The sequence below is a fragment of the Varroa destructor genome, unplaced genomic scaffold, assembly GCF_002443255.2.
Source record: "Varroa destructor unplaced genomic scaffold, Vdes_3.0 BEIS01000004.1, whole genome shotgun sequence".
Taxonomy (NCBI): domain Eukaryota; kingdom Metazoa; phylum Arthropoda; class Arachnida; order Mesostigmata; family Varroidae; genus Varroa; species Varroa destructor.
Window position 1 is genome coordinate 51022998 of NW_019211457.1, and position 16255 is coordinate 51039252.

The 16255-nt window shown below is 37.5% G+C and overlaps 2 protein-coding genes across 19 annotated transcripts in view; one reads left to right on the forward strand and one right to left on the reverse strand.

The window, feature by feature from the left end:
• Window positions 1-99: 99 nt before the first annotated feature.
• On the reverse strand, window positions 100-15039 carry LOC111250210 (uncharacterized). 17 transcript variants are annotated; one of them, XM_086987018.1, is made up of 16 exons: window positions 14814-15039; window positions 14196-14347; window positions 12162-12221; window positions 11721-11810; window positions 11073-11223; window positions 10077-10204; window positions 9589-9780; window positions 9078-9161; window positions 8489-8569; window positions 8241-8325; window positions 7658-7795; window positions 7365-7464; window positions 5599-5751; window positions 4455-4567; window positions 4250-4298; window positions 2689-3816 (listed from the first exon to the last, which is right to left on the reverse strand). In XM_086987018.1, exons 2-15 carry the CDS (start codon window positions 14334-14336, stop codon window positions 4273-4275), a joined length of 1542 nt encoding a protein of 513 aa, XP_086843144.1. In that variant the 5' UTR covers window positions 14337-14347; window positions 14814-15039; the 3' UTR covers window positions 2689-3816; window positions 4250-4272. The 17 variants fall into 17 exon arrangements, 15 of the variants coding, with proteins under 15 accessions (XP_086843155.1, XP_086843150.1, XP_086843144.1 ...); XM_022805088.2 differs by having other exon boundaries at window positions 14784-15037; XM_022805087.2 differs by having other exon boundaries at window positions 14706-14834.
• The window catches only part of LOC111250217 (uncharacterized), a 26691-nt gene continuing 12099 nt past the window's right edge, over window positions 1664-16255 (forward strand). The window contains exons 1-2 of one of the 2 annotated variants that reach the window (XM_086987045.1): window positions 1664-1871; window positions 12542-12761. In XM_086987045.1, the coding sequence (XP_086843171.1) occupies window positions 12698-12761 (64 nt within the window). In that variant the 5' untranslated portion in view covers window positions 1664-1871; window positions 12542-12697. Of the gene's footprint in view, window positions 1872-12541; window positions 12762-16255 lie in introns of those variants that run through there. The other variant, XM_022805105.2, reaches the window with a different exon arrangement.

A 16255-nucleotide genomic window follows, 5' to 3' on the forward strand; every position in this document is an offset into this window, starting at 1 on the left:
TTGATGTTCAAGGAAATGAACCTATATCAGATGATTTCTAATTTTAAATAAAATACCATCACTTTGTAGTTTCATATAATTTCGAAATTTTACGGCCAGTTTTTTAATACTAAAACGGAATAATACTAATACGGAAAAAAATGCGTTTGTAACTTACATCATTCACTTTGTGTACTTAACGATTACCACGAGAGCCATTGTCGTAAATACAGTGGATTATCATTACGGAAATTTATCGATTCGATCAGTGTTGAAGCTATGCTGAGCGCGTTACAGCTTGGTGGCAACATTGTAGGACAGACAAAATTGTGTCTGATTCGATGGAAGCCATCACATGCGTGAACGGAACGGGGTGCCTCGAACTTGATGACAGTAAGTCGATGAAATGGACTGAGATGAAATGTTGGATTACCTATAATTTGCCAAATGATCAAGTAGTACGAAGAGTTAGCAGGTACCTTAGGGAGATCGTGCTGGTGTGGTGTGATTGCAAGGTGATGAAAACCTGTACGTTAAAGTTTTTACGAAGCTTATCCAAACATTTCTGACCATTTGTGAAGTAAAGGTATGGTATTCAATAGAGAGGGTAATACGGTCTCAAACTCAGAAACACCAGTGGTTATACGCTATTAAAGGTAGGCTGCTCTTATAACCCGTAGAACCAGCTATTAAGCACTACATGAAAACAAGAAATTGATTCTACCAAAGACAAGCTCTCCAAGTTCGAGGATACCTAGACGATCTTGTCCGAGGTGCTCAGATCCGCCCAAAAAAGATATCGCCGATCACCTTCGCAGCAACATTTTGGGGGAATCCTATGCAACTGAAACTTCCACAACGGCTGAGACCATTGATCTGACTTACGTCAAGGTACCAGTCACCAAGGCACGCGGTCAAAGGAGTCGCTTTCACGCTGAGACCGCGGTACAATATTGCAGCAGCGACATGTAAGGAAGGGCATGTCGCTCGGTAACATTGGCCGAGTGAAACATTCTATATAATTATTTGCTATTACAATAAATATTAATGTATTTAGAAAGCATCGTAGAGCTTGGCAAAATCAGTTCTGCCCCATTAAAATCGAGATTAGCCTGATGTATTGGAAAGTATTAACGGTCTTCCAAGCTAATCATATATCTGGATTAAAATGCATTGTGTCGGAACAGCAGATGTACTGCCGTGTGCTCGTTATCGGAAGGCCTTCATTTGGGAATGCCTGCTTTAAAAAAGGTTGCTTAAATTACGCCTAGAAATTACGATTAAAACGGCTTAAACTACGAGAAAGTAGAACTGACATCGCCCAGAAACTAAACATACACCACTAAACAATTTAACCCATTTGAAAAAAGTTGGCTACAAAAATTTCGATGTTTGGGCATGAGATAAATTAATGCAGGAGTGACGAGTTAATGACATATTTTCTACAATCTATGGCAAAGCTCAGACACGTGAAAAATGCTACGTTTGGTGGTATTGGAAAGAAATCTTGCATTGCGAGTTTCTGCTGTATAGGAAAACGATTGATTCGGATCTCTACTCTCAACATCTAACATAAGTTCAAGCCACTGAGAAAAATTGACAGGAACTAGTAAACAAAAAAGCGTCTGCTTCCACAATGACGTATACATCTTTAGCTACCTAGCGCAAAATGAAAGAACTTTTTGCATGATTGACAGGAGTTAATACAAAATTTTACAGTCTGAATGCATCTGCTATATAGCCTGTATCGTGCACTATTCGATTATCCTGTTTCGATTTCTGCAGAACTCCCTTAGTAATTTTCATTTAGTTCCAGTAAAAAGACGCATACAGTATGTCACAATTGTTTGTCCAGGAACCAGTGATCAATCTATGTTATTACTACAAAAATGGCGAGTATTTATATATATTTTATTTATATATGTAAAATATATCACATATTGATATATGTGTGTAAGGTATGTATGTGTTAATACGGCATTACACCTTTAGTAACTACGATTGACGCGTTTCCTGATATCTTACTTTTAAATGCACCAGTTGCCACTCTTTCGGTGGGTGATTTGCTAAAATTGTAGACGCGTAAAGTAAGTGTTAGTTATGCGAAGTAAGAGGAAAAACGCCCCCTTTAGAGGACAACTGCTACGCAAAGTACATTTTATGATATCTTAGTACCCAAAAAGCCACGATATACCCTGTGGTGTGGAGTATTTTAATAAGGCTATATACGTATCGTGGTATCTTGTCCGCGAGAGATTGCCACACACCTAATTAGTTTCAGTATCTATTATGTAACATTAGGAGTATATCATAAATCATAAACCCTTTATTTTCTCGCAGTATTTAAAATAATGTGTTCACCACTGTTCACAATGGCGCGACAGACTCGCCCAAAAAAGTTGACAAACTCCGCAGTATAGAAACAGCTACTTAATCGATAGAGTGAATGGGGAATCCAACTTCGTCTACGTTAACCTGTGCATGTCCATAAACGTACGGTTTGCATACTGTTTCGCGCGGATCGAGCAAGGGATATTCAACTATCGATGCCGTAATGACTAACAGATGCACTAAACGAAATCAGTTTAAAGTGTGAAGATTGAGAGCTGTCAGAACTGTCAGTGACTCTTTATAATCATTAGAGCATTGATGTTTAGCCTTTCTAAGAAAATCTGGATAGTGTATATGACAGTTAATACGATCTTCAAATTAAAAGGTTTTCATTACGCTGAATCTAGTGCCATTTATTACAAAATTATCCATTACGGCAGTAGCGGACCGTTTTTCTTACAAAATTTCTGCTGGGAAGACTATGATGGTCCTGCATTGGCGTTCGGCAAGCTTGTTCTAAAAAGTTTCAAGCGATTTGTCATTCCCATTGCATCCTTTGGCCACGTAGACTACCTTCAATACATCCTTTCCAAGGATTTTCCTTGTTCTCGTATACGCATTCGCGGACCACCTATTACTGACCAAACTCTTGTGTGTGTGCAAAGATAGGGCTTCTTCATTTCCTTCTTCCAGGTTCAGAATCAGTTCCTGTAAAGTTTCTTTTTCGTCATTTCGCAGTACTAATTCTAGGAAATTGTTTTGTGTGGGTTTCTGCTGCTCTTCTATTTTCCTCTTTTAGGCGCTGGATTCGTTCCGTTTGTTAGGGCGAACGATACTATTTCAGCTTTTTCTACTGTTTTTATTAGTTTTCCCCTGAGCACCTAGAACTTGTATCATAGCTAGGTTGTAAGTCCTCAAGATCGTCTTGTAGAGGTTTGTTCGGGTCATAGAAAGTCTTGTTAGGTCAGTGCCGCGGCTTCTGTTTTTTGAACTCATTTCATGTTAGTAGTTTGTTAAGTCATTGTCGATTTTTTTTTACCTAGAAGAGCCGTACGTGCTTGACACATCTTTGTTTGCCACCTTAACTAGATAGTAACAGATGCGCCCCTGTTCTTCACTCCTTCATTTTTTTTCGTCTTGCACTTTTTCAGTTGCCACGTAACTTTATATCAAGACTCAACGTACTTTTTCTTTTTACTGATTTTCTCTGCCAAATCGGCCACACACATGATATGCCCCGGGATTATATTTTCGTGGCCTCAATCTTTGGCTGTGTTCATAGAGCGATTACCAACGAATTACTGCTGGTCTTCTAAAAAATAGCTTTCAAACTTGTGTGAGTTGACCGCGTTCTTATCGGCCACTACTTGCGCCGCTCGAACACACATCGCACTATTGACCTCTGTAACTGTCTTTCAGCTGGGATTTATCCTTATAGAACATCGTGTCTTTCTTCTCGTACGCCTGCGCCGATTCTCCATATTTTCGTGGACTCCGAAGGTCACGCTGTAAGCATGATCTGTCATTATCAAATAATCTCGCTATCAAAGATTTTATTCTAAAACGATAAATGAGCTAACTGTAAGCCGAGCACCGTCTATACACTGGTCACCTGTCAGAAAATTATATAGTCATTCCTATGTCCATTACCATTATTATGCACTTGACTAACAAGAGTTTCCTTGTACGTTAACCCGCGTCACAGTTATGCATATCTGTCTACTAAACCCCTATTGTATAAAACTTTCTATCTTTAGATATCTATGGGTACATAACACTTACTTAACAAACTTTATTCGTTCCAACAAACTTTATTCGCTTACAATTCACAGATGACTCCTCTAAATAGCACTCAAGATTTCACTCTCTCTTCAAAAGCTTATCCATATGAAAACATTTTTTAACACACTGTATGTAATGATATACTACAAAAACCAACCTTCATGTATACTTGAAAATATTTCACCACAAGAAATCCTGATCATTTTCTGTAATATGTGAAAAAAAAATGTGTCGTTACTAATCTTGCAATAAAGGCTATTCATCTAGGCTTCAAAAGCGAAAGTTAGGGAATGAGGTGCATTAGTTTGTACTATTTATATTATGAATTTCAAGGGAGAGTGCGGCAATGGGAAAGTGCCTACCCAATTCTAGCTGAGTCCCGTTGAGCCGTTTTTTAGTGTTGTAATAGTACCCCAGTGGCGAATAGAACCCCACATCTGAATTCTCGAAGCAACCAAGTCTTGAACAAAATGCTCTGTAACGGCAATATACGTATGTCACTATCACACAATTTTTTTTGGGAATGTGCCGGCTTAGAAGAAATTATCCTGCGCAACACATACACACACTGTCGTGTCTCGATTGCTGCCTAGCCTGTAGCAAGCCTTCTAGTAAGTACCTCAACTTATATAGTACACAAGCTCAAAACACATCAGCAAAACTTCGTAGAGTATTCCTATATACTAGGCTGGCCCAAGCGAATACGGCGGAAGTTGCAATTTCATGATTTTTTTAACTAAATTCAGCTGATAAATACTTCAGTATTTTAGAAACTTGGGGTAAAAACCGGTTGACTTTATTTCAACACAAATGAGTTCTGAAAGAAAAACATTTTTTAGTCTCGCAAATTAATGCTCAGTGGTCAAGTTTTTCTTCCTTTAAGAACACAGCGCTGCAGAAATTTGTTGAAGACCGGCGAAGACATTAGGCAAGCAGACTTTAAACGAAAGCATAGCGCGTAAATGGTACAAACGTTTCAAGAACGGATACTAGAGTGTTGAAGCGTAGCGAGGATACGACCAGATGTCAGGATTCGAAAGGCAATAACGCATTGCAGCAATCGTACAGGCTTTTCATCAAGGCAGAAAAGTTCTGTTGGCCAAAACTGGCATTTCACATGCAACGTATTCCAGGATTATAACCTATCCAACGTTGATTTCAACCCACTTATTCATCCGATATAAATCCATACGGTTTCGGTACTTTCCATGCCACTACCGAATTATTTCAAGAAGCTATAAATAGAAAAAATAGCATATACGGCCATGCGGAATATATGGTTATCCAGGAGGTGCCGGAACGCTGACATAAGTATGTAAAAACAATGAAGACTGCTTCTAACATATACCTAAAATCATCATTGTAGCTTAACTAGTACAAAGGTCCTTCAATTTTAAAGTTTCTCTAATGGTGCAGAATATTAATTTTTGAAATTTTCGCGCTGCACCTGCACAACATACAATCGTTGTTTTTTCAATAGCAAATCTGAACTGACTTATTACGCACCTGGCTTCATCGGAATTTCGAGCTTTGTTGAGACTATTAAGGAGATCATTGAAAACATATGGAGAGCAGAATGGCGCTGACAATCTCTGTTGTCCCCGGCGGATTCTGGCGAGCGCTTGCCGGGTGCCAGCGCCACACTGCCATACACAGTACCTAGAATCAGAAAAAACATTACTAACCAAAGATAACCTTAAATATTCAAATTTTTCGTTAGATATCCTAAACCTACTTATCAATATAAACCAGAATTTGTCTTGCAGTTTTCGAAACTATAATGGGTTATCTCATAAGTTTGCTTCAAGTTTATACGTTATTTATTTTAAAAATGATTTTTCGTCAATCAACGGCAACATACAATGAACGATATTCTGCCCGTTATTAGCGATGACCTTCGCCCATTTTTCAGTTACCTTTTCCTGATTTCCTTTTTTCAGAAGTTGATATTACCGGTGAAATGGTCAATATGGTTTTTCCACCTACTAAAGATTCCAAATTCTTTCCATTAAGCAAGTCCTACAAACTGGGATCGGAATACGTAATCGAAAGCAGCAAGGTCGGGATCATAAGGTGGTTGAGGCAAAACATTTCACTTATACGGGTTACTAGAGATATGTTCGATTTGACGTTCTCATGATAGTTCAGTAGGAAGTGACCTAGATTCAAACCCAAATCTAAACATACTGTGTTCTGTGCTAGAAGCCGAACAGTGGTGCGGGGCATACAACTCGAAAGATTTAGTTTAGACTTGGATCGTTTCCGACTCACCATAGCTAGCGCATTTCGTGAATGCTCTGCTTCAAACAGTCAAGCTGTTGACAATAGTTTATTAGGTTTGGTTGTTTGCAAGATGCTCACAAAGAAGTTCTCCACTGCAATTCCAGCAACTGCAGAGCATTACCTTCTTCGGATGGGATTAGACTTTGGCTTTTTTTTGAAAGGCACTACGCTTTAATCACAATCTGCCCTAAATGACGTTACTTATACACTTTTCACCGTTTGTCACCATCTTTCCAAGAAAATGTTGCCCTCGTTAAATATCAGGATCAGCTGTGCAAACGATTCATTAACTGGTGATCGGTCAACTTGTGAGGAACCCATATGTTTTCTTAACTGACGTCGTTGTTGCTTGCTAGATGTCTTTGAATCGTAAATTTGAATGTTGTGTTTTCTGCGATATGGCGAAAAGTAATGTGTCAGTGTTGACGGAATACAGTAAGGATTTCAACGTCCTCACAGTCAGAAGGTCGGCCTGTATATGCTTTAACACGCTGCTTAAATCACTACTTTGAAGAAGAGTAAACGATGAAATCGGCTAGGGTACTGGGTTAACGTAGATTACGAATTTCCTTCTTTTCACAGACAAAGCTTCAAATTAAAACTTTTTATATCTCAAATTTTGGTTTATGTTAAACGTGCAATCCAATCGAACATGGTGCCAAAAGAGCTGGAAGACAGCTGTACGAACGTAGTGAACAACCGCTCGCCTTCCCTCGCTTGCCTTTGTGGCACCAAAGTGTAAACCGCTCCAATGTGCAAAACGGAAGTTATGAAGCGACTCTGTCGCGTTAAAGAAAAGTGAGTGTCTATGAGTTCTCGTTCCTGTTAGCCAACAACAGGGCAAAGCCAGCTGGACGCCTTAAGAAATATAACAATATATCTGGATTACATTATTATTAATATGTATGTAAATGTAAGAAATAAAATATAAATAAATAATCCAGATATATTATTTTTTGTATATATATATTTGTATATGTTTGACGTACCGATCGAATTTTTGACAGCGGTACTGATGTTGCTTCTCGTTGCGGTATTTTCTTCTCAGGTGTCCTCCGCGATGTGTCAACCATGTATCTTGAAGTTTTACTGCAAAAATAAACCATAAACGTCCAAAGCCATTGTTATAAAACAAGTAAAGCCACTGTTCCCCAATTAGTGCTAGTTATTTTATTTTTATAATGGTAGTAATAAAATAGCGTATTCGTCAGTCGGCAGTGTTGTATAACCTGGAGATCTATGAAACAATTCGTTTTTACAGACCTTCCTAATCTACGCGTACCATTTTTCGAATAGTAGTGCCGCAGTAGTTTCTCAGTCTCCTTCAATGGTAACCCAATGTTCATCAAATAGACAATGAGGTAGGTACGGTCAATATTGCTTAATTTGTTGTTCCTCTCAAGACCATCTAGCAACATATCTGAAACGTAATAAGTGTGTAACAAATATTCAAAATTGAAAATGTATGTATCCTCGGATAGAAAAAGCTAACACCCATCTTTCTGTTAACCTCCAAGTATTAACAAAAGCAAAAAATTATATTGGCATACTAAAAGTATTACTAAAAACAGCAGCAATGAGAAAACAATTTTCACTATCTGCGCTTTTAGGAATTAGTCAGAAAATCAACATCTCTCATTTATCCTAACCACGGTCCTCTATTGTAAAAAGGTTCGTGTCTTTTTAGAAAGTCTTAAACCGATGGATGTGACAAGCACAAATGGGCCTAGTTCCTTTCTGTTGACGACTAATCTAACGTTTTCTTTTGTTTGGGCTTAACTTGTTACCACCTCCCGCATAAAATATACTTTAAGAATAAATTTAGCCTTCACACCCTAACGTAACTGTAATGTCGAAGAACTCACAAATGCATGGTGGGAGTAACGGTTTTTCCCGCTGGAGTTGTAGTACCGACGCAATTTCATGTTGGTCCTTAGTCGAAGCAATGGTCTTATGATGTAATTGTTGATGATTCGTGTGGGGAAAATACAGTTAAAATTGCAGGTGATATGGATGGCTTTATAATGTCGCGTATATGGAATTATATAGGACTTGTAAATAAATTAAAATAAAGAATAATTATTGGTTCCAGTAACATTAGGTGCTGGCGTACCTTGAAAATGCGGTGTTGAGTAAACTTCAATGAAGCATTCAAAGCTTTGGTGACGCCTATTTCGGATGATACTTTGCTATCCTAGAAAGAAGAATAAAATCGCCTGAGCAAGACTTCAATAAAAACGTAACATTAAGCATATACTATTAGACCACTTTGTATTCTGCCAGTATTTTGTACATGAAACAACCAGTTAATTTTACACAAGAATAACGCTTCTTAAGCTTGTCGTCATAAAGAGGAATAAACAAACAAAACATGTTTGTGTAGCACGTAATATACCGAACAATTCTTGTGCCAACACTAAAGCTTCCCCACAATTTTCAAAAAGCAAAAAAATAGGCCTGGGGACACTCGCAAATTAAAAATTTATATTTACTGTTACTTTGTGTAACTAACATTGAGAACACAGGTTAAATCAATTAACTACCCATACAGTTCACATGAATGCAGCATCGTATAAAAAAAGCCACGAACTTTTCTTAGACGTCAATTTTGCGATACCGTTCCGCCACAGTAGCGTTGGCGCACTAACGAAGCAAAACAAGCAAAATGCTAGTTGTTTTTATCATCTGTACCTTCTTCTTACCTGCAATGCTCTTGCGAGGACAATTAGTAGTTGATGTAGCTGCTCCTTTATGACAAGCAAAACGTTGGCGCCAGAAATTGTAACCTAAAATATTTCCGGAAAAACGGTCTCTGTTAATAAAAGAAGGACTACAAAACACAAGGTGTTTAACTTGTGTTAATAGGAATTAAAACTTCTCAGCTGAATTACAGATTGAATACTGCTTATCATAAGATTTCGATAGGGCTTATCGTTTTTTGAATTGCACAAATACAGCAAAGCACACCAAAAAAGTGATCCTTTTAAGTTATTAAGCTCTTTTAGCAGAATTGTCCTAACAATGACCATATTATTAGAGAAAGCATAATATCCGTTTCTATAGTATACTTTTGAATCGCTTAACTTTGATATCTGAGCGTTGTAGCAATCGTAATGGGTGAGGCTTTCTCTACTGATCGTTTACTCTTATCTCATAGTGTTTCTCTTCCATGGAAACTTGAAAACATTAGAAGAACCATTAAGTCCACTGTACCATGCCGTTTCGTAACGTTAGTTCTCCAGTTCGCTTCTCTTCCTTTAGCAGTTCTGGACATGTAGAAAAGTAGAGTTCGAATATTTGTTCGTCAGGCTTCCATGCCTTATTTTCTGTTAAGGTCTTCGTCAGCTCTGCGATTGCAATAAGCTGTAACCGCTCCAGTACCGTGAGATTCAACTTTAAAATTTTCTGAAATGGTTATTAATTTGAACGTGCGCTTTAAAATATGACTAATAGGCTTCCGTGTAGTTCAGAGAAAAGCGGATTCATGTAAGAGACAATTTGCTGAGTCGTGTTATTTATCGGTCGCTATGGTCATTTTCTATTTTCACCTGGCTTTCGTTGATATGTAGGCGTATGCGATATTAAGAACAAAATCTTGTGAAAGCAGTATCAAAGACATTTGAATTATACTATTAATTCTGTTATAAAATGTATTTTTCCCTTGAAGCGGGTCAGCCTAAGTTATACGGTCAAATTCCTACCCGCGCGGTGAGGCTCATCCAGGTCAAAGTTACCGGGAAAGCTGCCTGTCTTCTGTTGCAAACAAAATTCTCCAAAATAATTGAGAGCAGAACGCACTCTTGCTTCACAATTCGCTCCAATGTAGGGCCTGTAAATAAAAAAGCCTGTAAAAGAAGTACTTTAATTCGATTAACATCATTCTTATAGCCTGTGGTATACATTTACTTTACCAGCGAAAAAATCGTAAATATGGATGGTGGCCGAACTCGGTTATTCATTTCGTGCTACCAAGAAAGCCAAACGAACTCTTCTAGAAGCAAGAGTATCAATCAATTGTGATTGTATGTAGAACAATTCATTTCACCAGGACTTTCTGTGCCGACCTAGTTTTTTATTAAGGCGACGCAAGGGAGGTTCTATCGCCATCTTCTTCGACTACATAGGTCTAAGTGACTAATGTTCAAAAATTTTATCGTTATTGACATGCAGCTGTAAAACTCGCCCATTATAATAGCGCGTGGTTACATTATCTGTGTAGCTAAAATTTAATAATAATGATTAGAAAAGTTAATAATATCATATATAAATAGAATAATAGAATTTTAGAAGCAAAGATTGTTTTAATGTTCAACATTTTCTGTCAAATTTGAATACTGGTTTCGTCATTGGCGCGATCGATCCTAATGATCCTAGAAATTAAAACGATTATGCCAAACGAGCTTAAAGGATAGCTCCCCCCAGTTTAATAAGTACTATAGATGCCCTCGTTGATATTATTTGCAAGCTTGGACATCATTAATTCCGCGTTTAAAAAAAGTTTTATGCATAACATTTATCGCTGTCGTTAGCGTAAAGCACAGCAGTCGCATTAGTATTATTTGTTATGAAAAGCTAATTGACGGTGAAGCCTTTCAAGCAATAGCTTGTGCTAGATCAGATAGTTGTCCAATTTTTCTAAATACTGGACCCTCTGCTTTAAGACGAAATCAAACGAGAACTAAATGAACACTTCATACCTCTGAAAACAGACGTTATCAAATAGTATGCGTAGATGTTCAGCCGATGTGGATGGTCATTGAGTATAGCACGCACTAGCGGTGCCATTTTCTGGAGGAGTCGTCCGATTTTTGCTGCCCGGGTGCCGACTCGAGCGCTAGCAGTTTCTTGCTGATGAATTTGTCAAAGAACAGTTAGAATCGATTGAAACGTATTAGCTAAGAATGAGCGGTTATTTTAGTGGCCAATAGCTCTAATATGGTAGTAAGCTATAGCCTAATGGTATTATGTGAAATCAATATTTTATTGAAAAGGGGCTAGGACATAGCCAGATACATATTATAGAACCTAACAGCAAATACCGCTGAAGACGCCAAGACCGTAACTACAGCGAGGGCTTCATGAACTAGGTTATACACGGCACATTGGTTGAATGAGAATATTTCCAAAGTTACATCGTTCAACCAGAATGATAAGATCACTTGAGATACGACTGACAGAGACCGCCAAATACCTCCCTTGTAATAGCTAAATGAACTGCGGAAAGAAAAATAAAGCTAACTAAAAGTGATCACATGACAATCAGTGTCTAGAATGATTTGTTCATCATTATGTAGCATTTATCTTAGAGTAGACTTCGTCGCTAGATCTGTATTCGTCACTCTCACCTGTGCACTCTCCGGTTTTCTTACAATGGGTAGCCTACCATACTCCACCATGAAATTGATATCACCCAATCGAAGCTTACGCGACAACAACTGAAGATTAAGCCAAAGACTGTTATTTTGATTTATTTTATGCGAAGTATCATTTCCATTGCACTGTACGGAAACAAATGAAGTAGTTGATATGGTTATACAAAGTGGTAATGTATTTGGTGACAAGGCGCTCTAGCAGAAGCAGCCCTAGTGATGTAAAAAACTAAAATGAAAACCATTTGAGTATGACATGTTACATTAAAATCAGCTTCATTTCACGCAGAGCATGTACTCGTTACGTTAAATCTACGCCACAGTCATACCCAGCAGAGTCACAGCAATATAAGTAAATGTCACCTTCTATGGATATATGTTAAAGAACATTAATAAAGAAAGGTCTTAGTAGTATACCTTTTGTGCGAGGTCGATAGACTCCAGCAGCACGAAACGAGCTTCCATATAAGAGAGAACCTGAAGTAAATGTTTATGCTCATATTCATACTTCGTAGTTAGATGAAGCTCCTGAATAAAAAACTGGGTGACACTTACAATAGTAAGTTAAAATGAATAAAGGTACTCTGATTCTAGATTTATATATATATATATATATATATATATATATATATATATGTGATTTATTTGAGCAACATCCCGTTCTTACAAAGCAATAGCGACAAAGATGCCTATAATTATTGATACCGGCCGTAACATTCGACCACGGTCCTTACATATGTGTCCCAACATTCGGCCTAAAGTCATTCTCGCTTAACTATGTCTTGTTAATTTTTCAGGCGCGCAAGGTCCCTCGCCTGATTGTCATTCATATTTGTTATAATGAAGCCGCGCGATCGCTCCCTAACATTATTGATCCACCGCTCTGTGATACCTACTTTACTTGATCGTACCGAAAATTTTTCGTCGGCTGTTGGAACCGCGTTCGGTGATGCATGCACGTTTTTAACAACCGTCGAATTAAGAAATGGTCAGTTCGGCGTCCCCTCACATCCAAAGGTACCACCACAAACCTAAGTTTTGGTCTTACTTGGCCGACTATTTCGATTATCCTCAAATAGATTAACTTCTCGACTTTAACGAGTCACTTTCCCTTCGCCGCCGCCAATTGGATCTCTTCCAACAAGTAACAGGAGTAGGTCAGGACGACAACCTCAATTGTTTCTTTCAGTCCTCTTGAACGATCTCCTAAGCAGCATACCCAGTAAGTGCGATAAATCGCTTTGAAATCAGCAGACATTGCTTCGCCTTCAACATAACAAAATCAACTTGTCCAGGACCAAAAGTTATGAAATTCCAAAAAAAAGGCCCACTAGCAGCAAATGACACAAAACACGTTAAAAAAATACGATTAGCGAACATTGGCATAGCAAGGCCGCTGTTCTTCGTGAGTAGCGTAACAAGCACTTCAATATTAAACTCGTATCAATTGCTTAATGTCGCATCAAACAAATATAAAAGAATTTCAACACAGTTTAACCGTATAGATTAGACCATGAAGCCTGGTTTTCTCAAAAGAGCGCCAACGTAATAATATATTATAATAATATATGATATATATATATATATATCATAGGTACTAGGAGTCAGGTCGGCTCATTTAAAGTTGAAACTTGGCAGCAGTAGATACGCTACGGATGATTCTGTCACTTTCGTTTTCGAAATTCTGATGTGGAATTGGTTGATGAAACCTTGCAAAAGTTGAGCAAAACGGATGCATAAGTAGCCATCACATTGTCAATAAATCAAACATTCATGACCAAAGAGTTTTAAACCATTTGAAGAAAACTGACCACAAAAAACAGCTAAACGTTAGAGTCCGATGTGGATTGACGCAAAGGAATGTACTCGATCATGTTTTTACCTGCAAAACTCTGCAGGAATGCAATGAAATCCAGCCATTTCAAAAACGGCTGATTACTGGTTATAAAACTCGGATTACGTACGACACTGAAGTAAGAGAAAAATATTCTTCACAATCTGTGGCAAAGCCCGAACTGACGCCAATAAAGCTGATGCTAACGTGTTTGGCGGAACGAAATTGTGCACGATGAGCTGCTGCTCCTCCTGCTGCTTGGCAAAATATGACTGAAAATTGATGCGAATGTTTTTTTTATCAACAACTAACAAAAGTAAAACAAGCCATTAAAAAACCCACCGGAACTAGCGGACAGAAGGGGGACGTCTTTCACTTAAATAATGCCAGATCACACACATTTATAGAAGATTTACGATGACCGGAATATAATGCTGCCAAAAAATGGCATGTATTTATTTGTGTAATAATGTTTGGAAGTTAAAAAAGATATATCTCTTCTAATTTTTCTTTTAAAACCGCTAATATTTTTTTGTACCACCAAATATACATTACATCAAAAATTGCTGTTGCATAATTAATAAAGGGAAACAATGGTGAAGGAGATAGCTGCTTACATTGAAAATGCTGACGTGATTGACACCAGTTGATTCTGCCAGTGTTTCCGGAAAACTTATGAGGGCGGACGAGGTTGTGAAATCCTCAAACTCGCTCTTCATTCGACCCTTAAAATCCTTGAGAAATGTCTCCCGGTTCATGCCGCGTAGTCCTTTAACATAATCAATTAGCATTAACACATTACGAGTTTATAAAAAGTACTGTTAATTAACAATTAACATTGCTTTTGTAAACTCGTAATTTAACTGAGTGTTTCAAAAATACATCGAAACAAAAAATATTCAAAAAAATAAAAACTAAAAAGTCGCTTTCAGTACACTAATCTCCGCTTACGACGCCCACCATACAGAATCTGGTTAATAGAAAGTTACTGGAAACCTATACTATGTAAAAGTACAATAATAGAAAATGCTTGCTGCAATGTTTTTTTTTTAAATTAACACAGATCAAGCTGTTATTCATTTTATAAGTCGAGTTTGCTGGATATGGTTCAAGGTCAGATCAACAACCTCAGTCCTACTAAACTGTCGGAAACTTTACACGCAGCCCTTTAATGAACATATGGATTGATCTCAAACAATACACACGTCTCTCATTCGTGTTAGGCAATGTAATACTTAGTCCAGCTGTTTCGCGGCCCGCTCGATACTACGGCAGTGTATATCACATGTCGGCTGAGACAGGAAGACCTTTAACGGGTGGCTCCCAAGCCGTAAACACTCAGCGAGAATATTATGTACAAATGGCATTCATTGTCTTCATTGCATAGCATTTTATGGAAACCTATAACGCATATATGGCACGAGTTAAATGTGTACTCACATGACTATTAACATCCGAATAATCTCAATCACCTATGTTTTGTTTGAAAGCATATGATTTTAAATAAATTAACTAAAATTAAATAAACTTGGTGAAATTTCGAACAAATAAGTACCTGATGCCCAATATACATAATCAAAGTCTAAGTTTTGATTTTCCAACCAATTGAAATGATGCTTTTGTTATGAATTAATCTTTGATTTTTAAAGTGTCTTTAAATTTTTATATTTAGATAACTGGAAGATTTTTTCATTTAAAAATCACATTGTTTGTTGTTTATTTTTTGAGGTTGCTTGTTTGAAACATACGCTTTATTTATTATAAAATACAGAAACGTACAGGCGGTACTTTCCTCTGCGAGAAGCGTATCCGTAAAGAAGTAACATTGTGTTTGCTTACTTATAAGATAATATGAACTAAATAAGTCAAATGTTTTATTACATTTTAAGTTTCTACTCCTTGTAAAATTTAAAATAACATCATTTACAGTCTCTCAAATAAGCATCTGAATGCCATGATTATTGTCTGATACTAAGCTTAGCGAACGAAAGCTAGGCATAGCTAGAATTACATCATTTTGAATAAATCAAAGCTTGTCAGTTATATTCTTGTAATTTACACGCCTTAGTTCGACACGCTGACAATACAACGGCTCAATGGTCGCGATAAGCACATAGAGGTATATGTAAAGAAACCTCAGCGTTGCGAAGATGGGACCAGCACACAACTACCATTCCTGCTTTAGATATGATAGCGATCAACTCATCTCATGTGCAAGCTAGAACTGGAAGTAAATTACATAAAATAATATCGTCGCCTAATCGGCATGATGAGAAGAGATAATGTGTTAGATAGTCAGTATAAGCTGGATCGAAAAAGAGTGCTTTTGAAACATTAATTCCAGCAACTGCTCCCGTACTAAAGTTCATTTTCACTTGGATATAATATACGTGTAATCTATAAGCTAGACTGCCCTGTAATTTAACAATAAAATAATATTAATATATAAAATTAAACCAAATCTTTATATCTTCAGGAACGGCTACCTAAGGCTGTCAGACAAAACAGACAGTTTTCTTTTTCTACTGGCATAGTCTGACTATATGGTCAAGAGGAAAACCATTTGCAATAACTTGCTTTTAACCTGAGGCGAGAAACTACTATTTACATTTTAAAGTAAACATCTTGGAAACATTGACACAGGCACCAGTGCTGTCGTTACCACACTTAACTCTGC